This window comes from Astatotilapia calliptera, chromosome 1, assembly GCF_964374335.1.
Source record: "Astatotilapia calliptera chromosome 1, fAstCal68.1, whole genome shotgun sequence".
In the NCBI taxonomy this organism is placed as follows: Eukaryota; Metazoa; Chordata; class Actinopteri; order Cichliformes; family Cichlidae; genus Astatotilapia; species Astatotilapia calliptera.
Window position 1 is genome coordinate 9,243,874 of NC_137422.1, and position 25,780 is coordinate 9,269,653.

At 40.0% G+C, this 25,780-nt stretch overlaps 3 protein-coding genes across 3 annotated transcripts in view; all 3 read right to left on the reverse strand.

Annotated features, from left to right (window-relative positions):
* The window catches only part of mapk8ip1b (mitogen-activated protein kinase 8 interacting protein 1b), a 46,101-nt gene extending 38,609 nt beyond the window's left edge, over positions 1–7,492 (reverse strand). The window contains exon 1 of the mRNA XM_026159904.2: positions 7,332–7,492. Within this exon, the coding sequence (XP_026015689.2) occupies positions 7,332–7,408 (77 nt within the window). The 5' untranslated portion in view covers positions 7,409–7,492. The remainder of the gene's footprint in view (positions 1–7,331) is intronic.
* A 714-nt stretch (positions 7,493–8,206) lies between these two features.
* On the reverse strand, positions 8,207–17,829 carry LOC113028282 (uncharacterized). Its single transcript, XM_080305035.1, has 10 exons — positions 17,702–17,829; positions 16,725–17,597; positions 15,564–15,861; positions 15,269–15,455; positions 14,984–15,177; positions 14,147–14,646; positions 10,355–10,512; positions 10,088–10,262; positions 8,993–9,060; positions 8,207–8,889 (listed from the first exon to the last, which is right to left on the reverse strand). Exons 3-9 carry the CDS (start codon positions 15,771–15,773, stop codon positions 9,018–9,020), a joined length of 1,467 nt encoding a protein of 488 aa, XP_080161161.1. The 5' UTR covers positions 15,774–15,861; positions 16,725–17,597; positions 17,702–17,829; the 3' UTR covers positions 8,207–8,889; positions 8,993–9,017.
* A 4,936-nt stretch (positions 17,830–22,765) lies between these two features.
* On the reverse strand, positions 22,766–25,428 carry LOC113016882 (guanylyl cyclase-activating protein 2). The gene is made up of 4 exons (XM_026160084.2): positions 25,108–25,428; positions 24,865–25,014; positions 23,973–24,081; positions 22,766–23,851 (listed from the first exon to the last, which is right to left on the reverse strand). Exons 1-4 carry the CDS (start codon positions 25,312–25,314, stop codon positions 23,724–23,726), a joined length of 594 nt encoding a protein of 197 aa, XP_026015869.1. The 5' UTR covers positions 25,315–25,428; the 3' UTR covers positions 22,766–23,723.
* Positions 25,429–25,780: the final 352 nt, after the last annotated feature.

A 25,780-nucleotide genomic window follows, 5' to 3' on the forward strand; every position in this document is an offset into this window, starting at 1 on the left:
AAACTTTTGATTTTTAAGTAATTTGGGGAAAAAATGGAAAGATGTGCCTACGAGTTCTGATTCCTCAGGACATAAGTCATGCAAAATGCAAGAGTATGGGTGGGCAATATAGCCTCCAAATGTTTGCAGCAACATTTACAAGAGAAATGAAGGGCCTTTTCCAACTTTCTTTACCAGAGAGCTAGTGTCCCTGATGACACACTACCTAATTTGAAATGTAAATCTACTGAAACAAGGTGGCAGCAGCAGCATTATAGCAACAGTAGTGACACAGCATAAGTCAAATGTAAGCATAAAAGTACTGTTGTCAATGTTAATTTTAAGTAAAAATATAATATGACTGCTTAACGCTGCAGTTAAAGTAACTTAATGATGTAACTCTTCTGCTTTTGCATTATTGTCACATATTAAAATTGAAAAATATTTTCTATTATGGATGCTGAATTTGGATCAACCTTTTTAACCAACTGCACAATGCATCCTTTCGACCATGAAAGAGCATCAGTAATTGTATTTGAAATTTCACAAACTGCTAGCCAGCTAGGGTCCTCCTTGGCATAGTAAATCTGAGTAAACATGATCTACAGTGAGCTGGAAAGGCATATCTAACCAGAGCCTGAGGAACGAGAAAAGCTCTCGCCACTTTATCTCACTACGGCTGTAGAGCAGAACAGGCAAATACCTGTGGAGTTCATTCAACGGATTGGAAACTTATTAGCAAGGCAGTTGATTATTTCTTTATTATTTATAATGTGGTTAGTGTATATGCTATTATTTAATAATTCATGAAATTTGTGAGTGTGCTCAACAACATTTAAAATATGTGCACACATGATCTGCCTCGCTGCCACAAATACAATCTAATTCTGAGGGAAACATCCCTAATTATTTTAAACATAATCATGTGTAAAGACTTTTCCTTCAGTTTATGCTAACATCATTCAAAGTATTATCCTTCTTACTTAATCCTGAAATATATGTTATCATAGCTGGCAATACTGTTGTGAAATCAGTTTCTTCCACAGGTTACAATCCTTGCTGTAACGTTACTAGACTATTCGACAACCACCCATAACATTTCAATCTGTGTTTTGTGAGCAAATTTTAATGTTAACATTTTAAATTAAAATTATGCCAGTATGTCAGTGTTTTAAAATACCTTTTAATAAAGGAGTCTGTTTAAGTACAGTACATAGGATAATAATTGTGGTTTGGTAATGAATTGGGCATGGAGACTCGTATAATCCTACTGGTACCAACTTCTAAATTTCTGGTATCATGACATCCCTAGAACAAACTCCAGCTGCCTTCTACTTATGTTCTTTAAACACGAAACAGATGAATGATGACCTACAAAGGTATTTTCCGTGCCCTTAAGGTGGAAACTTTTATGAGCAATATTGGAAATGACAGCCAGTTTAATGAAATACATAACAAAAACTACTGGCAACTGGCAACACACCTGAGTTGCCAATTTCAAAATCTTACGTAGTCCCATTTTCAAGTTTTTGCATTCACAAGATTTTCAGAAAGCATACTCTGACCATGAGGTCAAGATCACTGACATTCAAACTTATCCAAGGTTTTTAGTAGATGCACTTATGGCATCAATTTGAAAATCCTACGTATCTTTGTTCTCGACTTATTACATTCACAAACTTAGATGTCCACTCCACCCGCCTTGTCCATCTGTCCAACGGGGTGATGACAATACCTTTATTTCAGCTCCAGTTGTTGCTAACAGACCTCAGTGCAGCATTCGATACTGTTGATCATAATATCCTATTAGAGCGATTAGAACATGCTGTAGGTATTACAAGTACTGCGCTGCAGTGGTTTGTATCATATCTATCTAATAGACTCCAATTCGTGCATGTAAATGGAGAGTCCTCTTCACACACTGAGGTTAATTATGGAGTTCCACAGGGTTCAGTGCTAGGACCAATTCTGTTTACATTATACATGCTTCCCTTAGGCAGTATCATTAGAAGACATAGCATACATTTTCACTGCTATGCAGATGACACCCAGCTCTATCTGTCCATGAAGCCAGATAACACACACCAATTAGTTAAACTGCAGGAATGTCTTAAAGACATAAAGACCTGGATGGCCGCTAACTTTCTGCTTCTTAATTCAGATAAAACTGAGGTTATTGTACTCGGCCCTGAAAATCTTAGAAATATGGTATCTAATCAGATTCTTACTCTGGATGGCATTACCTTGGCCTCCAGTAACGCGGTGAGGAACCTTGGAGTCATTTTTGACCAGGACATGTCCTTCAACGCACATATTAAACAAATATGTAAGACTGCTTTCTTCCATTTGCGCAACATCTCTAAAATTAGAAATATCCTGTCTCAGAGTGACGCTGAAAAACTAGTTCATGCATTTATTACTTCCAGGCTGGACTACTGTAATTCATTATTATCAGGATGTCCAAAAAACTCACTGAAAAGCCTTCAGCTAATCCAAAATGCTGCAGCAAGAGTCCTGACAGGGACTAGAAAGAGAGAGCATATTTCTCCTGTTTTGGCTTCCCTTCATTGGCTTCCTGTTAAATCCAGAATTGAATTCAAAATCCTGCTCCTCACATACAAGGTCTTAAATAATCAGGCCCCATCTTATCTTAATGACCTTGTAGTACCATATCACCCTATTAGAGCGCTCCGCTCTCGCTCTGCAGGCCTACTTGTTGTTCCTAGAGTATTTAAAAGTAGAATGGGAGGGAGAGCCTTCAGTTTTCAGGCCCCTCTTCTGTGGAACCAGCTTCCAGTTTGGATTCGGGAGACAGACACTATCTCTACTTTTAAGATTAGGCTTAAAACTTTCCTTTTTTCTAAAGCATATAGTTAGGGCTGGACCAGGTGACCCTGAATCCTCCCTTTGTTATGCTGCAATAGATGTAGGCTGCCGGGGGATTCCCATGATGCATTGAGTTTTTCCTTTCCAGTCACCTTTCTCACTCACTATGTATTAATAGACCTCTCTGCATTGAATCATATCTGTTATTAACCTCTGTCTCTCTTCCACAGCATGTCTTTATCCTGTCTTCCTTCTCTCACCCCAACCGGTCGCAGCAGATGGCCGCCCCTCCCTGAGCCTGGTTCTGCCGGAGGTTTCTTCCTGTTAAAAGGGAGTTTTTCCTTCCCACTGTCGCCAAAGTGCTTGCTCATAGGGGGTCATATGATTGTTGGGTTTTTCTCTGTATCTATGAAGCGCCTTGAGGCGACTTTTGTTGTGATTTGGCGCTATATAAATAAAATTGAATTGAATTGAATTGAATTGAATTGAAAGTTCCAGCTTAGACAAGTTAACCAAATCAAATTAATGCTACTGTATGATAAACCAATCAAATAACTTACTAGAACTCTCAAACCCTATTCACAGAAAGCTATTTTATAACTCTAACAAGTGATTACAGTTAACTTGCACCTGTTGAGAAAGACAGGCATTACCTGATCCATCAACAGGGATCTCAGCTGGCTGATGTCTAATGAGTTTTTCCCTTAAAGCACCCTAGAGTAGTCTGCAATCCTATACTGTTGTTCTGCTTCATATCTTCTTAATTATGCTTAACTACGCACACTTGCACAGATACAGATTTCCCACTACGCCCTCTTGTGCCACAAGTGAGTTATGTGAATAATGCATGGCAGGTAATTTTAAAACAAAAGTTCACATAAATGTATAGCCCAGCCCTCACCACACCACTCCCTCTAAAATGAAAAAATACAATCCAGGTTTGAGACTTCCTGAACACCTAATTTCACATTAAATATTACAGGATAGCTGAAGATTAAATTCTGTTTGGGGATGACTAGTTGAAAGGTCTAATTATTTTATGCAGCCTTTATAAGTTTTTTAGTTTTCCTTTTTTTGTAGACTACATTGTGCAGCATTTTGCTGTCCATTGCTTAATATCAGTTACAATATGACTGCCGGTTTCCCGAACATTTCAACAGTTTCTCTTCATCTCCAGGATGAACATAAAAAGGATGTTCAAATGCAGAATTCAACATCACTTTAGACTATTTTTTTAACTCTGCTGTCACGGCTCATTGTCAGCTTGAATATCATTAACACCACATGCCAGAGTTTACACACGTTCTACCAAAGCTGCCTAACAGGAAAACGTTTCGTTGTTGTTATAGTGCACAGTGTTTATAACAACCACATCATGAGTTGTAAAACTCTTACTAGCTAAGAACTGATATGAATTTAGAGATTCAGATTTCCATTATCAAGATCACTTATCGATTAGTGTCCTTATCGATTCTCCTGTCAATTGTCATTGGGTTGAGAGTCACCACCAGCAGCCAACACATCAAAGACATCACATTTGTGGGAAATAACTGTATGCTGTGCGGTCAAATGTTTGTGCATGCTGGAGGCTCTGATTAGTGTTGGGGTCATTACTTAAAAGTCAAAAGATGTATTACTACTCATTATGTTACTTTCACTATTCTCTGTAAAATGACATGAAAAATCATTGTCTCATAATTTACCAGTTAACAATAAAAACCTATAGGCTACAGGCCAACATACCAACACAAACCCCTATTCTAATGAGGACACACTCATGACGTTTCTTTCAGTATTAAGGTATGAACACAAAGTTGACAACACAAAGCAAAAAGATGAAAACTAGCACAGAGAGACTTTAATGCGATCGCCACAGTGATTCTACTTTAGAAACATGAACAGGGAGAAAAATGCTAGAGCCTGACTGCTCATCAATTTGTTGCCTGTTGAAGTTCAGGGTCTGACTGTTGGGCTGGGCTCTACACTCAGCTTTAACATCACACTGGGTTCTTGGCTAGCTTAGCATGCTATCTGTGCAGATAATTGCAAAGAGCTGAAGTTCTTTTAGCAGCACAAGGTTTCTGTCCTGTATGCAGTTTGCACTTTACCATTGTGCTCTCGTCCTTTTGTGCAATAAAAATAAAAGTTATGTCTATATTCATGCTGTAGACTGCACCGCTACTTTCCTCCTCCAGGACACCAACTGAAGTGGAACCAATAAGCAGAATCGATAGGAAAGCAGACTAACAATTCCAAGGAACTGAACTACTGGGAACTCAGTTTCCATCCTTAGCGGTAACATGAGTCATCCAGGGTACACCCAGTGAGAACAAACTTTTCAGTAAAGCAGAAGACACAATTTGCATACTGATAAACCAATAGAAATAAATGATTTTGGCAAAAAGAATTTTACCTGCTGTACATTTTGGATTAAAAACCTAGAACCTTTACTAGAAATCTATTGTTATACAGAATGATTTTGTGCGGCTATCTGACTTTGTGTGGCTCAAGAGTTGGCAGTTCATCTTGTAATTGGAAGGTTGCCGGTTCGAGCCCTGGCTCCGATAGTCTCGGTCGGTCTGTCCTTGGGCAAGACACTTCACCCGTTGCCTAATGGTGGTGGTCAGAGGCCCAGTGGCACCAGTGTCTGGCAGCCTCACCTCTGTCAGTCTGCCCCGGGGCAGCTGTGGCTACAATATAGCTTGACATCACCAGTGTGTGAATGGGTGGATGACTGAATGTAGTGTAAAGGGCTTTGGGGTCCATAGGGACAAAGTAAAGCGCTATACAAATACAGGCCATTTATCTGACTTGCATAAAAATCGAATGGGTGTCATCCTTTCTGTATAACCCAGTTCTTTATGACTAATACATAATTCAGTTGCACTCAGATTCATGCCACAAATCCTAATGCGCCACTAAAACACCAGAAATAAAGGTGAGGCGTTTATGTGTCTCACTTACTGAACATCTCCAACACAAAGAGCTGGTCTCTTAACTGCAGTGGCTTGGGCTGAGACATAGGATTTCACTGTAGCGTGCACAGGCAGGGAGGTGAGAGAGAAAAACATGACAACATATGGCCGCTCTGGGACTGGGCCAGCCCCCGAGATTTTGGATTATCTGGCTTCTTTCCTCTAGTCAGTCACATTTCCCAAATACCAATCAGCAGCATTCAATCCCCAATAACAGATCATCATGAAATCCTGAACAAAGATGTTTGGTGGTTGTTTTCAGCTCAGCTAATGAGACAAGGACAGACTGGGCCAGAGGCTGGGTGTTTGCAGGAATGTGTGTGTGTGTGTGTGTGTGTGTGTGTTGTTGTCTCACTAGAGAATATTGATCACAGGCCTCCATCCTCACAATAATCACCCTGAGGTAATGCCACAGCTTCTCTTAAAGCAGAGCTGCAATGGTCTCCGAGTGTGTGAGGCACTCAGCATGTGAGAGCAGACATCAGCGTGGAGCTAATCTCTTGCAGTGCTCAGCTCTACAGGTTGAATCCCTCTGACTGGTCACCTGCCCTACCGTTTTTAAACAGCTGATATCTACATGTCCATTTGTAGAGCACAAAGATTCCCCAGACTGCTTTTTTCAGTCTGAAAATCAACCCAAGGAGCAAAACCAAAATCTAAATTATTATTGTAAGGATGTAATTATTTTACTGAATATTTTGTTTACTGAGTACATTAGGCTATTCAAAATCAGTCTGACTGTGTGGCAAATCTATGCATTGTAAAAGTGAGTAATTGGGACAAATAGTGTACTTGTTTTCTTTTTTTGTTCTGTCTTTTTGGTGTTTTATTTTTAAGCTGGTATAAGAATAATAATTCAGGAAGAATGATTCAATAATGTTTTAAAGTCTTTCCACTTAATATCAAAGTTTACTTACTGTTAAACCACAAAAGTCAGCTTATGATGACGTATGGCTCTGATAACATTTCCATAAAATCATCAACACAATCAGTCCCTTAAATATTCTTTTGGAGGCATATGCTTTACTCCTTGTCTGTATTGTTAAAATCCGAAAATATGACACTAAATCAGTGCCGGGTTTGTCGAATCAAGAGTTTTAGCAGCAAATCAAGCTCAAAATGATGCAAACGTATGATGGAGACTTGGACTGCGTCGTAAAGGAGTACCAAAGCAAAGGAAAAAATATGTATTAAACATGCACTACGACCAAGTATCCTTGTACTGTGAGGATTTTGAAGCAGACTAGCAGAAAGTAGGGCATATTTAAACCATGTTTGCAGCAGGGAGCTCATCGCTCGTGTCTGTCCACCGGGAGCAGACACGCCCAAGCACAAAACATGCGACTCAACAACACACTGCAAGTCGGAACGCTGGAAAGCTCCGCGGAGACAGACACTGTTGCTGCTGCAGCGGCTCCAACCAGCCAGCATCAGCACCTTCGGATATGCAAAACCGCAGTGGTTCATCCCTCATTCACAGCCTCCAGCCTGGTGGGCAGGCTGGCAGCTCGGTCGCTCCCTCCCTCCAACCCTGTGTCCGCCGGGACCTACCTGAAACTGGCCGGGGACTTCACCTGGATGTTGCGGCCAGACGGCGGGGTAGCTTTCCTCTTCTCCCTGTCCGCCATGCTGCCCCTTTCTCATTTCTCCGTTCCGCCGTGCAGCTGCCCGGGAAAGACACCTGAGAGAGGTCCGGCGATAGGATGCTGCCTTCGAAGACTGTGGGAAACATAGTAACTACCTAAAGTGGGGCAAGAATGATCAAAACTGGTAACGCCCAAAGATTTTGATGTATTTGGAAATTATTCGCCCTGTAAAATTATCCAGTTTGTGTTTTCCTTCATTAAATTATATATATATATATATATATATATATATATATATATATATATATATATATATATATATATATATATATACACACACATACATACTCTATGTAGACTTCTATAGCTGCTCAGCACAACGTTAAAGTGAATGTTGACCAAGGTGCCATGGTCTTATAATTCTGTCCCTCTCGTTTTTAAACAGAGTTACATAGCTGAGATGTAATTTCCTAAAAACATCACCTAAATTTAGAACTTCAGGAGGGTCTTAAGCATTTGCATAAATATTTCTGAAAAACATGTAAGTTGTGTACGTCCAGAAGTTGATCAATTCGATTACCTCATTCTTCACTTGAACAAGTGTCAGATTTACATTTAAGCAGGTTATTTCCAAAACAGAAGACACAAAAATAGACTTCAGACAGTCGATTTCCGTCTTTAGACAGAAGAGAAGAGAAAATTACTGCTATATGACTTATAGGACATTAACTCACTGGGTTCTGTTCTATCTGGATTTAACTCAGACTACACAGTTCAGTTTGCTGTGAGGACTTTTTTTTCATACAGGCATGAGTGGCTACAAAAAAGACTACAAAAATATATGATAATCTGACATGTATTTTTTATATGACAGCGACAGTTTATGTAATTAATAACATGTCATTTCTTTTGACTACAGGGGTTTAACAATTAACCATTCTTCATGACATTCTTCTTGACATTTACGAGTAGACCCTGAAGGCAGCATGAGCCAGCACGTAGAAGAGAGTTTTGAGGAACTGATGAAAAACTAGAGAAATACAGGGGTAGCAAGCCTATTTTAGGAGTTTGCAGATGACCGGATTGATTTGGACTATCATATTATTAAAGATCAGCTTAAATGTTTTACATGCAGCAGTTGTAATTTTTCATGTAACACTGTAAGGTCTACAACTTGTCTTCACAAAGAAAAACATAGCTGACAGTCTTCAAGAGCCAGCAGAGGCTGTCATTGTACACATAAACACTGAAACGCTGCATATCAAAAATAGAAATGCAAGTAGTCTTCTGGAGTATTTTTAAATACATCTATTACAAAACATTTATTACAAAATCAGCCTCAGCCCTGAACGTAATACTTGGTGACACTTTTCCAAATAATACTCATACCAGTCACTAAAAAAGAAGATAAAATTGGCTAGCACAAAAAACATTTTGCCACTAAACATATTGCTTAAGAGGTTGTGATGCTGTGTTTGTCTTCTTCGACGTCATTCTCATCAGTCATCACTGCGAAGTGGCAGCTTTAGAGAAAACACAGTGGTGATTAATAACAATATAAACAATGCACATGTTGTTGTTGTATTTTCCCCTTTATTTTACAGAATAAAGAAGACATCAATTTACCTTTTGGAAAAATGAATTCCGTTCGTCATGTATGGCCTCCCTGGCAAACTAATTTTTCCTCCTTCACACTGTAAAAAATAAAGAGATATAAACAATAACCAGATGAAAATACATAATAAAACAGGGGGAGGAGAAAAACAAGTTAATTCTAGTTCTGTGTGCTATCTGTTACAAGCTAACAGTAATTTGTTTTAGCACCGATGCTAATGGTAAAAGTCTGAGGGCACGGAACATTGGAATTCTGACCATTGCTAGTACATCAGAAGACTTACACACCACTTTCGCCTCATAAAAATCAGAAACAAGCTGAGTCGGACTGGAGCTCTCTGCCCTTTACCAATCCAGCCACAGGCCCATCCATCTGGCCCATCAAGACTCACTCTCATTTCATCAGTCCATAAAACCTTAGAAAAATCAGTCTTGAGATATTTCTTGGCCCAGTCTTGACGTTTCAGCTTGTGTGTCTTGTTCAGTGGTGGTCATCTTTCAGCCTTTCTTACCTTGGCCATGTCTCTGAGTATTGCACACCTTGTGCTTTTGGGCACTCCAGTGATGTTGCAGCTCTGAAATATGGCCAACCTGGTGGCAAGTGGCATCTTGGCAGCTGCACGCTTGACATTTCTCAGTTCATGGGCAGTTATTTTGTGCCTTGGTTTTTCCACACGCTTCTTGCGACCCTGTTGACTATTTTGAATGAAACGCTTGATTGTTCGATGATCATGCTTCAGAAGCTTTGCAATTTTGAGACTGCTGCATCCCTCTGCAAGATATCTCACTATTTTTGACTTTTCGGAGCCTGTCAAGTCCTTCTTTTGACCCATTTTGCCAAAGGAAAGAATGTTGCCTAATAATTATGCACACCTGATATAGGGTGTTGATGTCATTAGACCACACCCCTTCTCATTACAGAGATGCACATCACCTAATATGCTTAATTGGTGGTAGGCTTTTGAGCCTATACAGCTTGGAGTAAGACAACATGCATGAAGAGGATGATGTGGACAAAATACTCATTTCCCTAATAATTCTGCACTCCCTGTAGTCTAGATTCTGAAAAGCCATCAGGGATGAAGTCTTAAGAGATACAACACTTACAGACTGTAAAGGTTGGTGTTGTTCAGTTCCTGCCAGTCCCTCCAGGTAAAATAATGCAGACAGCCTCTCTCTGGACAGGGAGTGTGTACCTGCTGGGTCAGTCCTGGCCACTGCCTTGACAGCACAAACAGCTTGGACATCACTGCCAAGATCAGATCCCACATCTGCCGAAACTCTAAGAAAAGAAATGAGCTACATGTAGTTCTACTGTTGCTGTCGAGCTCTTTTTGGTCCTAAAACAAAAGACACCACAGATTTTTTTTTTACCTTCATCCTTCTCAGGTCTTCGGCAGCGTATCTCTATAAAGGAATCTCCATTGTTGTCCCCCTGTCTAAACAGAGCAAGTCTGTTTCCACAGCAGAGGAGACACTGCTCCTTTCCCACCCAGTGAGTCGAGTAAAGAGAGCACGTCTTAATGATCAGTCTAAGGGTTACATGTGGCAACCATGAGAGATCAGAAGATTTATGGTTCATGAGGTTTTTGAGTGGAGTAAGAATAAGAAAAAAAAATAGAATTATAAATCAATGAAAACATTGGAAACTGAAGAAATTTACAAAGAAAGTGTAAATGTAAAAGTGTGCCATTATATATATATATATATATATATATATATATATATATATATATATATATATATATATATATATATATATATATATATATATATAAAAGACACAATACATCTTCTCTGTAGCTTATTGAATGAGCTTTTTGTGGTGCTAGTGGTGTCTGTGAATTTCATTGTACATATTTGAGTCTTTTATATAGACTCTGCCTTGAAAATTGTGAAAACCAACATACAATTGAAAATATACTTATCTTACAGATTGGGCTGGGCAACTCCAGGCCTTAAGTGCTAGTGTCCTGCAGATTTTAGATAACACTGTTGTATTGTTTATAATGTTTGCACTTCGTGCTTATTGTCCCTTGGGGTTTGCCGTAGTGGCAGTGGGGCGGGTTACGGAAGTGGAGGTGTGTTATGTTGTACCGAGTGAGTGGTAAATAAAGAAGATGGAGACTCACGAAGCAGTTTAAGAATATATTATTCATAAGTCAAAGAACAGAATATTACATGGTGTCAGAGTAATTCGAACTAAACGCCCTTTGACACCGCGAAATGGATTCGTCGGGAGTTCCTGCACCACGAATGGACTGGGATTCAGCTACTCTTCCCGATGCCTGGCAAAGGTTTGTGCAACATGTGAAGCTAATGTTTAGCGGCCCGCTAAGTGGCAAGCCCGAGGAGACCCAGTGCAGCTATCTTCTTCTGTGGGTAGGAAAAAGAGGCAGAGACATTTATAACACATGGCAGCTGTCTGATGAAGAAGCTAAAAGGCTGACCACCTATCTTGACAGGTTTGAACAGTACCTCATGCTGAAAACGAACACCGTTTTTGCCAGATACAAATTTAATGAAAGACTCCAAGGCGAAGGAGAGTCATTCGAACACTTTGTGACAGAGTTAATTAAAGCTACTCGTCAAGCAGTGTGGCTATGTTAACTGTGATGAAATGGTCCAAGACAGGATTATCTTTGCAACCAGTTTCCCACAAGTCAAAGAAAAGCTGCTGAGCCAAGGGTCAGATTTGACTCTAGAAAAAGGCATAGACATTGCACGTTCCTATGAAATCGCACAAAACAGGTACTGCTTTCTGCGCCTTCCCTTTGGCATAATATCACCACAGGACATTTTCCAAAGGAAAATCAATGAGACATATGAAGGGCTCAAAGGGCAGCCATCGTGGATGACATCCTCGTGTTTGGCAAGACAAAGGAGGAACACGACGAGAACCTCCGTGCCATGCTTGAGCGCACAAGGGAGCGAGGAGTGCGTCTCGATCCAGAGAAATGTGTCATAGGGGCCACAGAAGTGAGTTACTTTGGACACAAACTCACCCGGGAGGGCATCCAGCCAGACCCAAAGAAACTACAGAAATTCAAGGACATGCCACCTCCTGAGAATAAGAATGAGCTTGAGACAATTCTTGGTATGCCGAACTACCTGTCCAGATTCGCACCACGACTATCAGAAATGAACGCACCGCTGCGTCAGCTGCTCAAGCAAGACTCTGAGTTCGTCTGGGATCAGAATCATGACAGAGTCTTCCAGCAAATAAAGGATCTCATAACCAGGGAACCAGGCCCCATACTGGCATACTACGACACGACCAAGGAGCTATGCCTACAGGTAGATGCATCAAAGTATGGCTTGGGAGCTGTGTTGATGCAGGACGGACATCCAATAGCATATGCTTCAAAGACACTGACCCCGACAGAGGTTAACTATGCACAGATTGAAAAAGAACTCTTTGCAGTGTTGTTTGGATGCAAGCGCTTCCACACCTACATGTATGGCAGAAGAGTTATCGTCGAGTCAGACCACAAGCCGTTGGAGCACATATTGAAGAAGCCAATCTCCGTAGCCCCTGCTCGTCTGCAGCACATGCTGTTACAGCTGCAGAGATACGACATGTCCAGGAAACCATTGCTCGACCAAGACAGCACGCTGAGCAAAGGCATGGAGGATCAGGTCCACTCAGTGATAAACAGCCTCCCAGTAAGTGACCAAAAGCTCTCAGAGATACAGGCTGCGACAGCATGCGACCCGCAGCTCACCCTTCTGAAGTAAACCGTGCATGATGGCTGGCCTGAGGACAGGAAAAAATGCCCCCATATCCTTTAGGACTTCTGGAATTTCAGAGATGAAATTTCACACTTCCATGGCATCATCTTTAAAGGTGACAAAATCACAGTGCCAACAGCCCTAAGAAACAATATGCTGGAGAGAATCCACACTGGGCACATGGGGATTGAGAGGAGTAAGCAGAGAGCGAGGGACACCCTCTTCTGGCCAGGCATGGGCAAGGACATTGCTGCCACAGTGGAAAACTGTTTCATATGTTAGGAGAGGTGTGCAGCGAACCCTAAAGAACCTCTCATTACACAACAGATTCCTGAGAGACCATGGCAGGCTGTGGCCTCAGACCTCTTCACATGGCGTGGACGAGACTATTTAGTAGTTGTGGACTATTACAGCCACTTCTTTGAGGTCGAAAGGCTATTCTCCACCACCGCAGGGTCCGTCATCAAAAAGCTCAAGGCCATATTCGCCAGACACGGTATACCAGAGAAGCTTATCTCAGATAACGGCCCACAGTACAGCTCTCGAGAGTTCAAGGACTTCGCAGTCACATGGGACTTTGTCCACACAACCTCAAGCCCTTTGTACCCACAAAATAATGGCCTTGCCGAAAGAACAGTCAAAACGGCCAAAGCAATTCTGGATAAAGCTCATGCTCAGGGAGTAGATCCCTACCTGTCTCTATTGGAGCAAAGGAACACACCAGTCGACGGCTTCAGATCACCCGCGCAGCTCCTCATGAGTCGATGTCTGCGCTCAGTGCTTCCCATCACCGTATACCAGTTGGTACCCCGCGTCGTAAGCCAGACGGTGGTGCAAAAAACACGGATGGAAAGAGAAGAGCACCAGAGACGATACTACAAATGCAGCGCAGAGGGAGCACATCTGCTTTCAGGATGAGTCCAGAAGTTGGAAACCGGCTGTCATCATCCGACCTGCAGAGACTGCCCGCTCTTTTGTGATCCGCACTGGCGAGGGGCAGACGTCGGCGTAACTGATGACACCTGAGAGGCGCTAAGGCGTGACCAGCACCTTCAGCACCAGCACCCGATCTGATAAGCCAGCCTGATAGTGCAGCTCAACAACAAGCAGAGCCCTTGTCGCCATCTAGAGACACTGCAACACCAACCATGGACACTAGCCCTGCCCTGACCACCAGATCAGGACGAGTGGTCAAACCAAGGGTCATCCTTGACCTGTGATTGTAAAGGGTGTAGGCGGGGTCAAAACACCTGAATCAAATGATAAGTTCATTACCAGGCCTCTGGAGAACTTCAAGACATGTTGAGGAGGTCATTTAGCAGCTGTGTGGGATCAAGGACACATCTAAAACCTGTAGGACACTGTCACTTGAGGCCTGGAGTTGCCTACCCCTGTTATAAAAGGTGACAAACAATTAAATTTTTTCCAAGCTACCTGTGAAAGAAGCCATGTGGAACCTCAGGAAGGACGTAGACATGCACTCTGACATCATCCTGCTTGTTCTCACCCCATTTCTGACATACTATGAGGTCATCCTTCAGATAGATGGGGAAGAGGCAAGCTCCATCAGGGTCTCTCTTTGACTCCCTGACTGACTCCCAGTGATTTTCTCCTGGGATGAAGTCTGGTGCTTGGGGGTTCATGGGGCTTCTGACAAGAGTTGGGAGGCAAACCTCAAAGTGCTGCAACAGGGTGAGAATTATGCCTTCCTCCTTTTTGTTACCTACTACCTCTCTGACCAAATCATCATCATCTATGACCAGTTTCTCTAACTCCCTCCGGACTAAGATGCGCAGGGCTGCATTGTGCAGGGTGCCTCTGCACCGCAAGTCCTCCACCCAGATGAACCTTTGTTTCATCAGAGCTCCTTCTTGCATGAGTAGGTCTCTTGAGATTCTCTCAAGCTGCTGCACCAGGTCATGTCTCACAATGGTCTGCAATCACAGAAAGCAGTTAGGAGAGTAAGTTAGGAGAAACTGTGGTAACAGTAGTTTAGTGTAGTTTGTAAATTCTGTGGAAATCTTCAGGCAAAGGGATCAAAAGAGTGTAGCTGCTTGTTTGACCGTGGCCAGTGCTATTTTTTGGTCTTAACCTAACTGCATTCTGATCCATGTATACATTATATTTATTGGTAATTTGTTTGGAATTAAAATTAAAGTGGAAGCGACACTACCAGGAATCTTCACATTAATGCTTGTAAAGGAAACCATTGTACTTCGAAAGGGTAGTGTCTGCATACATAGGTCTGAAAAAAGAAAAACAGCCACTGACCTTGAACATAGAAATGAGGAATGAAGGCTGGATAAACACATGGTCACTTAGTACATCAATATCTTCATACCAAATAATAACCCCAATTCTGTGCAGATATCGCAAGAGGAATTGCAATATGGAGTGGAGGTGCTCTCTGCTCTGTGTTACATGGTTCATTATTAAATCACAGAGTTCTTCAAGTAGAACAATACCTGACATAGAAAATGGATACTTTTTATTACAAAGCAAAAACAACTTCTCCGTGTTACTTAAATAAAGTGCACAATCATTAACTGGACTTACCATGTTGAGGAATCTGTTCTAGTGTAACAAGGTTTTGGATGGCTTGTTCCACTTCTTCATAACTTTGTGGTAAGATGGTCTCAGAACACAGGAAAGCGCTTTCTGATTGAATGCATTTCAAAATATGACTTCTGAATCTTACAATATCCTGAGTCTTTGTGCAGTCAAGAGTTAGATGATCCAACACCTGAAGGGAAGGTAAAGGAAAACTGTAAAAGGTTCTGCATCCACAGTAACACCCCACTGGGCCTGTGTGGCATTTAAAATGGTATATTTTAATCATACCAATCATTACCTTCAAACTGTATTCTAAAAGGGAATCAATCTCATCCACTTGATCCATGTAGAGAAATGGGTCTGTATTTTCTTCCAGATTTTTCTTCTGGTACTTTAAAACCATCTTTCTGTTTACCAGCATTATGTTAATCTTCTCATCAATGTCTTTCTTCTTCTCCATTACCTCTTCCAGGTCTCTGCACTGATCACAATGTGTTCCCACAAGCATGACCACTGCATTTGGCACACGTAGCTGTATGTTGTTTAACCAGAACCAAATCTGGTCTTTGAAAGACTCTGGGTCTACAGTGCTATAGCTGATAGAAAATCAGAATCATTATTGTCTTTTTTTTTTTGCTATTGGTCTCTAAGATGCTGGGTGTCATTGGTACTTACACATAATGTCAGAATGCTGCTGCTCGATAACTGGCATACACAAATATTAATTTCACATTTGTCATATCTTGGCTAACTAGCACTAAACTCAATGTATAGTTTTTGTTCAAGTAAATATCAGTAGGGTGGAAGGTGTTTGGTCATAAAGCACATTAAAAAAAACTGTTTCTTGACTGAAAAAGTAGGGGTTTTTTTTGAAGCTGTAAGTACAACATTCATAAACTAAGCGACATATGGCAGCCATGTGAATATTGAAAAAAAAAAAAAAAAAAAATATATATATATATATATATATATATATTTTTTTTTTTTCAAGGCCGGACAGTCCTGATCCTCAAGGACCGGTCCCCTCCAACTGACACATGGGTCAATACATGAGCATGGGCAAGAATACCAGAGGCGCAAAACACCAGCTACTGGCAGACCAAGCAGCCAGACTGACCAACCTGTGTATATATATATATATATACACAGGCTGTGTGTATATATATATATATATATATATATATATATATATATATATATATATATATATATATATATATATATATATATATATATGTTAACTTCCACAGATTTCCCTTGCTTTCTAAAATAAAGACTGAATATACAATTGCAAAGCATTAAAAAGACTTTCTAGTGAAAGAATTTCTTTTAGAAAGATAACTTTTAGATAGCTGGAAGGGCAACAAAAGAACTATAGTCACATTAGTCATATTATTTGACTATTAGTCATATAATTTAACAAAATAACCATAAAAAAAAGAAACAATAATTGTCTCACCTGGCCAAATTGACAGTGAGGATAACAAGTGCTCTTGGTGTGATAAAGATATGATGTGTCAGATAGTACTCCTCCTGCCCTGCAAAGTCCCAGAGAAGGAAGCGGACTTCATGGGTGTATAGCCGAGTGATATCTATTCCTTCCGTCCGATCTTCATTGCAACTGCCACAGGCTTCCCTTCCCTAAGGCTGTGGCAGAGTGTGGACTTCCCGGCCATGGAAGAGCCCAGAAACATTGCTTTAACTGTCCAGGTAGTGTGAGCATTGGGGTTCTCCTCCATTTGAAGGAAGTAGCTCTGAATGTCCATGACCCCTCCAGCACAGACTTCCTCTGGTGGACACCTTAGTGGATTACACATGGCCTTGAACTTGGTCAGCTCACAGCTACCTTTCTGGAAAAGCTGGGATGGTAGCTCTGTAAGCTGATTCTTCTCAACCAATAACTCCCTCAGTTTTGGTAGCCCAACTAGTGGTTCGATGTTTTGCAGGCAGTTTTTGGAAAGGTCCAGGTAAGTAAGACTGGTACACTGGTTTATATCTGAAGGAAGCCTTGCCAGGCGATTGGTGCTGAGTTTTAGGAACTTTAAATACCTAAGATGTGGGAAGATTCCTTCTGGAATTGATCTGACATTGTTATGATTCATATAGAGTGTCTGTAAATTTTTCAAGTTGCAGATTTCTTGAGAAAACTCGATTATCTTGTTCCTGGACAGATTAAGCTCTGTGATGTTGGTGTTTTTGGAGATGCCGGTGACACGTTTTAGTTTGTTCCTCTGCAAATCCACACTTGTATACAAAGTAACTGGTGCCAGAAGGTCCCGAGGAAGGTACTTCAGTTTTTGTCCTGATAGATCCCATACCTCCCAACTGGTTGCTGTGTTACAAAAATAGGTTAACAACTAGGCACCGTTTCATAAAGCAATTTTACTGACTTGTGTGGTACAACCCTATAAACCATAGACTAGATGCTGGATCTACCTAAAAGCTTTGCAGCCATCTCCTCCATCTCATATATGGTGTTTTGGCTGTGGGCAGGCAGGCAGGAAAAGGACCCAAAATGCAGACTCCAGGAAATGAAATGTAAACTCCAAAACCAGCTTTATTGCTGAACAAGGAAAAAACGAAATACAGATACAAATTAACTAGGCAGGTTGACGGACCGAACACAGAGTGAGGCATGATGGAGATCACGACAAGAAGCAAAGGAACATGAAGACAAATACAAGTGGGGAAAGGGCAAGAGGAAATACCTGGGAACATGGCTGGCACAAATTACACAGACAGTGCAGAGCCATTGCAGCGGGGGCACGGTGTGAAAAGGGGGGAAAGGAAACAAAACGCTTGGACACTGCTAGCACGGGGCGCCTACAGAAACGCAAAGCAGGAGATGAAGCATCACTGAATATGTTTCCAAACCAACTTCATTCTAAGCCAAAAAATATGGTGAATATGGTGAAATATGGTGGTCTTTCCTTTGGCTTCACCTGCACAAGTGCCGAGGTAGGTCTCCCCTGCAGAATTGGTTTTCCCTTTGTCGGGAGCACGCGCTGGGCTCTCCAAATGACGGACAAACAGTATCCCACATTCTTGATTTTTAGTTCACAAACACTTGTTGTAGTAACTAACTACTCCTGACATTTTGGAGATGTTAGCTAGTATACAGTAAAGTTACAGTGGGATACAAATAACATCAGGCTGATCCTGCCACGATTTGTTCCCCCTGTCTAAATCACTGACAAACAATATCCCACAGCTGTTTATGTTTTTGAACCCATTTTGCACAGAGAGACATTTTTTGAAAAATGTATTGATAGCAATGTTGAATATTATTACACAGGAAAAAAACAACTACACGTAAAATAATCACATTGTGACGCCTCTGCCTTTCTAAATAGAGGGACAGTAACTGCGTGTGTATATGTAAGCTGTAAAACCTGACGATAGTCAGATTAACAGTATTTTGTCTCTATCTGCTACTCTGCAATTCATCTCATGTAAACAATAACGTGGTGCACAGCATGACGTGAAAAAAGGCACATACCTTTGACGTTGTGTGACAAACTCTGTATTCCTCGTCCACACGTAAACGCAAAAAAGGAGTTTTAAAAAAATCTCTGTTTTCGGTGATTCGAAACGCCGTTTACGTGTGGACGAAACAGCTGCGTTTTCAAAAATACCTGTGTAGGTGCGGAGGTAGCATAAAAGAGTTAGACTTATTTTATTACTACCTGTAATTTATTGCAGATTACTTGCATTTGCTTAATTGCTTACTAGATGTTTGAAGTATGAAATAAACCGCAATGGAGCAAAATATTGGTGTGTGTGGTTGTAGGATGTGTGCGTGCGTGCGTACGCGGGGCAGCATTTTTCTTGTAAAACAAAGGGGGGCCTAGCAAAAAAACTTTGGGAACCACTGCACTAGAGGTAGGCTGATTGATCCAAATATTCATCATACATTAAAATATGAAAGCTGAGTTTGTATTGTATTAACTAATTATTGTGATTTAGTGGTCATACAAATTTTTGCAGAATTTGCAAATTAATGATGTTTCATCTCATAAATCATGACACAATGTTCTCTCCTACATAAGCTGCCTTTATAGGGTATTGTAAAGTATCATATAGCACTACCATACATGTATTTTGGCAAGACAGCTTCTTTTTTTCTTTCTAACACAATGACAACAGTAAAAGTGTTTTTGGAACATGAAAATTCTCTGATGCTAGGGAAGTTCCCTTAAAATTGTCTTCACATCTGTTTTCACAGCCACACAATCTCAGCTTTCTCTAGAATACATTATGGGACAACACCTTGAAAAATGTCTCATTTAACAACTGTCACAGACCTAAACAATATTAGCACTAGAAGTAGAATTTAAGTTACCTACCAGCCATTTGACTGTGGAATTCTTCTCATGCAATTGAAGGACGGTTTACTTCTTGAGCGTTTATATCAGGAAGTGAACAGCTCTGACTGTTCCTGCACACTTCCTGATTCTGAGGCAAACAGGCCACTGATGATTAATATCCCTCTCACTCACTTACAAAACCTTACCGTAAATGGACTGATTCTTTCTTGTATAGCGTTTTCTACTCTCCTAAAGTACTCAAAGCGCTCTATACAACACAGCCAGGAATTGAACCACCAACCACCCCACACTGTGCAGTGCGTGTGCAATTATGCTTGTGGATCATACCTTATGCATTTATAACACATTTGAGATTTCTTCCCTATATGTACAACACTAACCAGTGGCATCATATACATATTTTTAAACAGGATTTTTGTTTCAGCTGACAGCATCTATGACGCACAATCCAAAGACAGTGAAAGTTACAGGTCTGTTGCACTTAACTATAGTAACAGAGCTCATAGTGTGTAAAGGAGGTAGCTTTTGAATACAGAGCACATTGAAACATTGTGTGTTTTAAGGTCATATGAGGATTTTAGGAAGGCTGCTAAACAGAGAGGGCTTATTGCTCATTATACAGGCCTATATCTCACACAGCAGAAAAAGGGAAGTTAACTGATAATAGTATGCAATCACCTTAGCTGAGTTGATTAACCCTTTAAGACCTACCATAGAACCAAGTCTGCCAGATCTTATATTATATTTTTACATGCTATAGTGCCATTTTTGGGAGCATTTCAAGTTGCTATACATCAATACAACCATTATAACCCAAATTTTAATAATATGTTTGCATTAAGTGCATAGTAACTACATAAATTGCAAAAAATGCAATAAATTACAAAAAATTTGAAAATTGTTTTTGTTTTTTAACATATATTTAACCCTGAACCCTTATGCTTCAGTCCCACACATTAATACAAATGCCTCTCCTAATGAGGACACAATCTTTATTTAAATTTTTATGTATAAACACAAAAATGACAACACAAAGCAAGGATAAAACCAGGCTAAAGTGCTATAAAGTGATTCCCACAGAGTACTCTAGAAACGTACATTTGTGACCTGGTCTATAGTTCAGGGTCTGACTGCTCAGCTGGTTTAGGCATTCACTCAGTTTTAACATCCTTCTGGGCTCTTGGCTTACATTGTGTTAGTGTAACTTCGTGCATTCGGTCTGTGCAGGTGCTTGTCAAGAGTCGAAGTTGTGTTAGCAGTGTTATACATTTGTTTGTGTCCTGGATGCAGTTTGTGTTTTACTATCTTTAGCATGTAACTAGCACTACAGAAGCAGAAAAAGAGCAAAGAGCAGAAGATAATGGATGGAAATGTAAATATAATATTGTTTCATTCCCAAAGATAGCAAGAGTTAGCAGATAGAGAGGACAAAAGACAATGATGTAAGATTGTGTTCAAGGTTAAAGTCTTACATGCCTGATATATGTCTTTGACAATCAGTTAAGGTTAAGGATTGCGTTAAATTCATAGTTTGTGTGAGAATAATGCGTAAGAGTGCAGACTCTAGAATGAGTGTCTTCTCAGTTTTGCAGTTTTATAGAAAAGATTGAAGCAATGGATTGATTTGGTATCTATTTTGGAAGATCTGTCATGGTCCTGGGCCATGTTGGCCCAGTATTCTTAGTTTTTGTATTTTGTTCCCTATTTATGCCTTGGTTCCTAGGTTATTTAGTTAAGATGTTCCTTATTTGGTTACCTCCTGTGTGCCCCTGTGTATCTGTGAGCCCTCGTCTCTCCTTGTGTTTTATTCCATGTTTTCCCCAGCCTGTTATGTCTGTGTTCTCCCCGTGCTCTCTCTCCTCCTGTCTGAACCTCTGTGTACTTCCTGTTTTACTTTGACAGTCTCTCGTCAGTATGTGTCATGTTGTGTTCACTCCTGCCCTGTCTCGTTATGATTATCTGTGTCAGCTGTGTTCCCCGTGTGCTCCCACTTCCCTCGTTAACCCTCTGTGTATTTATGTGCATGTCTCCATCAGGTCAGTGTCGCGTCGTCAATGTCTTCTCCCCGAACCTGTGTGTCTTTCTGTGTTCCCACGGTCTTCTGTTAGTATTCCCAGTTTAGTTCTGTTCCTTTGTGAAACCTGCAATAAAGCAGTGATTTTGAGTTCAGTTCCTGCCTCCGTGAGTTTTGCGTTTGGGTCCTCATCTGCCTCCACACAGCCGGTTCATGACAAGATCAGGTCAATTCACATACTAAATTAGTTTTTCCATTATCATGTGTAAAATTTAAAACAGAATGTTTTGTGACAACAGCCCAAAAAAGCCACAAGCAGATCCACCTCCTGTTGCGTTACTCCATGGCGCTAGTCATAATGCCTCTGCTAACACACTAAGACCTCCACCAAGGATTCCATACTCACCTTATTCTCCCATCTGCCCTTCTGCCCATCGTGACTCTCTTGGAACTGGACAACTCTCCCCCCCCGGTTCATTTCCCAGGATACTCACGGACACAGCGACCAGGATTCAACAGACTGTGTTCCTCTCGTGTAGCATTCTTTGGCCTCGTTACCTTCCTCGTTTCTCGGCCGTTTGTGAATGTTATAGGTTGGGTCATGTTCTAAGTCTTGAATTTCTGTTTTTGTTCATAAAACCTGTAAACAGTTCTTCTAGTCCATTGAGTCTGCTTTTGGGTCCAACGCTCTCATTTTGACCAGTTCATGACAACTACTTTGCAATTTGTTCATTTGTTCTGTCTCAATAAAGAGTGCCAATCAAAGACAACACTTTAGTATTTAGGATACTTGATTTTAAAAAAAAATCACACAAATCACAGGTTGTATTTTTTACTTTCTCTCTCTCTCTCTCTCTCTCTCTCTCTCTCTCTCTCTCTCTCTCTCTCTCTCTCTCTCTCTCTCTTTTATTATTATTTTTTTATCCACTTTAAATCCCAACTTGTAATGAGACTTGGTAAGAGGACTGCAGTTCACCTTTAGATGGCGCCATTGATCTTCACAACATAAACTAGTGGATCTCTGCACACAGAACAGGTTTATACATGTTGGATATATACAGCATGGCAGCATGACTTATTTATCTTATGTTTTTGTTTTTCTTAAAGAAAAGAAAATATTTCTGTACTGCAATTTCATTGATATGCACAATGATCATGTAGTTATCAAAAATAAAAATATATATTTTTTCAAATGATTCAATAATTACATCATTATTTACAGCATAAACTTTATAAAAAGAAGGCTGTACTTGTCTCTCTCTCTCTCTCTCTCTCTCTCTCTCTCTCTCTCTCTCTCTCTCTCTCTTTTTTATTTTTTTTTGTATCCACTTTAAATCCCAACTTGTAATGAGAGGACTGCAGTTCACCTTTAGATGGCACCATTGATCTTTACAACATAAACTAGTGGATCTCTGCACACAGAACAGGTTTATACATGTTGGATATATACAGCATGGCAGCATGACTTATTTATCTTATGTTTTTGTTTTTCTTAAAGAAAAGAAAATATTTCTGTACTGCAATTTCATTGATATGCACAATAATCATGTAGTTATCAAAAATAAAAATAATTTTTTTTCAAATGATTCAATAATTACATCATTATTTACAGCATAAACTTTATAAAAAGAAGGCTGTACTTGTCTCTCTCGCTCTCTATCTCTCTCTCTCTATATGTGTGTGTGTGTATGTATGAGTTATTAAAGCTGTTTCAAATCATTTCAAATAATGTATACAGTGTATGAAGAACAAAAAGAGCATATTATAATGACAGCACCAATGAAGTTGAGGGAAGATGATGGCTGAGGGAGTTAAAGTTAGGCCACATGGTATAGAAAAAAGGTGGACAAACAGAGCTAAACATGCAGCTTTGAGGTTTTTGGTACCTCTGCATTAAAGTAGGTGGGGCAGAAATACAGAACTATGACTCTAGATCCCATTCTGCAATCCCATAACCATCCAGGAGAGCTCTTATATGTAAAGTATAGAGATTGCTTAGAGAAAAGATATTTTCTGCCTTACAGTAAGACCAAAAGCGAATCTAATTCCATTTCATAAACAAGGTCCCTTGATAATAGTCAAGATTGTTCTCTCTGGGAAAAGCTGCTTGGATAGTTCAGAAATGTGCACTCTTTCTCCTTTGGTCCATCACCCATCTGGCAGGGTTCATGTCCAGCTTTAAAATATTAAGCAGCCAGGGGTCCTGCTGTGCACCTCTAATGAATTCTTCCATGCTCACAGTACCTGTAAAACACAAAAAACAGCAAAACCCGACTCATTTTCTCACCTTTTCACCATTTCCACTCTTGTCCTATCTACATTTGCATTCACTGCAAATTAATTATCATTTTTAAAAAATGCTCACCATCCCCATCAGTATCAACAGCTGCTAATATTCGATCAACAACCTCATCGACAGTAAGATAGGAATCACTTGTGTTGTCCTTGGAGATTTTCTTAACCCGATAGATGCTCTGGATAAAAGCAATGATTTTTATAAAATAAGAAAATATATAGTTAGGTCTTAGGAATTTTAGTACACATCGTTATGTAAATAAAACAATAATTAAGGCAATAATAATAATGATAGGAGAAATCAATACAATATTGAACTGAAGATTTGGAAATGAGCAGAATAAGAGACAAAGAAATTCATTTATTAACTGGAAATATTATGGGCATCACATAAATAACAGCATCACCAGAAGCCATTACATTCTTCATCAGAAATAGAAATGTCCAATAGTTAAAATTCATTCTTAAAAAAAATATCTTAAAAATTTTCTTTTTCTCTCTTTCCATTGTCCTTAGCTTCTGAAATACAAAAATACAGTATATGAGATTTATCAGGCTAAACATATAACACAGTTTAATTATCACGTATTTAGAGTTACAGACTACCATAAGTAATTTGAAATGTATATTTGGTAGAGTCACGTTTGGTTAAAAAAAAGGTTTGTTGTCTTTTTTTGTACTTATATTCTCAGCACTTACTCTGTTAGGAAATACAGTGAAATCCCAAGGATACAGTGCTTTTAAAGCATTTGCATACACTCTAAAGCACTTGACAGTAAAAGCAAATATTAGGAACTTTGCTAGGGAAGTACATATCAAAGACCACAGCTTGTTAAGTATATGTAAACGCTATCATAGACAAAATGTAAAAAATAAATACACTGAGATGCATCATTCTGAACATAAAATTTCTATTTTATAAAAAGAAAATATTTTTCCTTTGGTTCACATTTAGGACTTACATCGATTATTGACCGTAGTTCATTCCTATCCACGTATCCATTTCCATCTTTGTCGTACACCTTGAATGACCAGCGCAGTTTATGCTCCAGGTCTCCCCGGAAAACAAGATTTAGTGCTGCCACAAACTCAAGGAAATCAATTGTATTGTCCTAAAAGAGAGGTTAGATGAGAACATTTTGGTTACTTTATCACATTTCATGATATGACTGTAAGCCAGGCTGTAGCAGGTTTCATTCTCTCACCCCATTTTTATCAAACGCTCGAAACATGTTCTCTGCATAATCAGAAGCTTCTCCTGTAGCTTCCACACCAAAGAAACGCTTAAACTCATGCAGAAAAAGTAATCCACTCGGGCATTCCAAAATAAACTTTTTGTACATATCCTGGATGATTTTAATGTCTATCTGCTCAGTGCTCTCTGTTTGCTGCGTCTGCCCCATGTCTGTCATGTAATTCAGTCCATAGTCCTGAAACCTTTCTGTACAGCTTCCACGACGAGTTGGACAGATTTAAAATGGACGTCTGACACTCTTAGGTGTTTTTTTTATAACCCGCTAGAATCACAGAGCTCTACTTTCTTTATGGGGCAGGTGATTAGTGGCCTTGGGATTACTGTGGTAATACGTTGCTAGGGTTTCCTCTTGCTGAGTTAATTAGGTTTGTAGCTAATTGTGGGCCTAGGCCAAACTCAGAAGAGCAACACCAGTGATATTCCAACATTAACAACAAAGGTGTGTGCATTCAGATTGGCATACAGTACACTGGTGTCTGTAAAAAGAACAAAAATAAATTAGCGAATATTAGTGTAATAGCAATAGATGGGAGTTAAATAGCAAGGGACAAAGGACACATCTTGTCTTTTTTTCAAATGTATTAATTTATAAATAAAGAAATGAAAAAAGAAAGTCAAAAGCT

Coding starts and splice junctions, on each gene's coding strand:
- LOC113028282 (XM_080305035.1), bottom strand. CDS start 15,773: ATGCTTGTGGGAACACATTGTGATCAGTGCAGAGACCTGGAAGAGGTA. Junction 10,513..14,146: donor CCACATGGCTTCTTTCACAG/GTAGCTTGGAAA, acceptor TGTAACCCTTAG/ACTGATCATTAAGACGTGCT. Junction 10,263..10,354: donor AAGACCTGAGAAGGATGAAG/GTAAAAAAAAAA, acceptor TTCTTTTCTTAG/AGTTTCGGCAGATGTGGGAT.
- LOC113016882 (XM_026160084.2), bottom strand. CDS start 25,314: ATGACAGACATGGGGCAGACGCAGCAAACAGAGAGCACTGAGCAGATA. Junction 24,082..24,864: donor AACTACGGTCAATAATCGAT/GTAAGTCCTAAA, acceptor GCTTTTATCCAG/AGCATCTATCGGGTTAAGAA. Junction 23,852..23,972: donor TGTTGATACTGATGGGGATG/GTGAGCATTTTT, acceptor TGTGTTTTACAG/GTACTGTGAGCATGGAAGAA.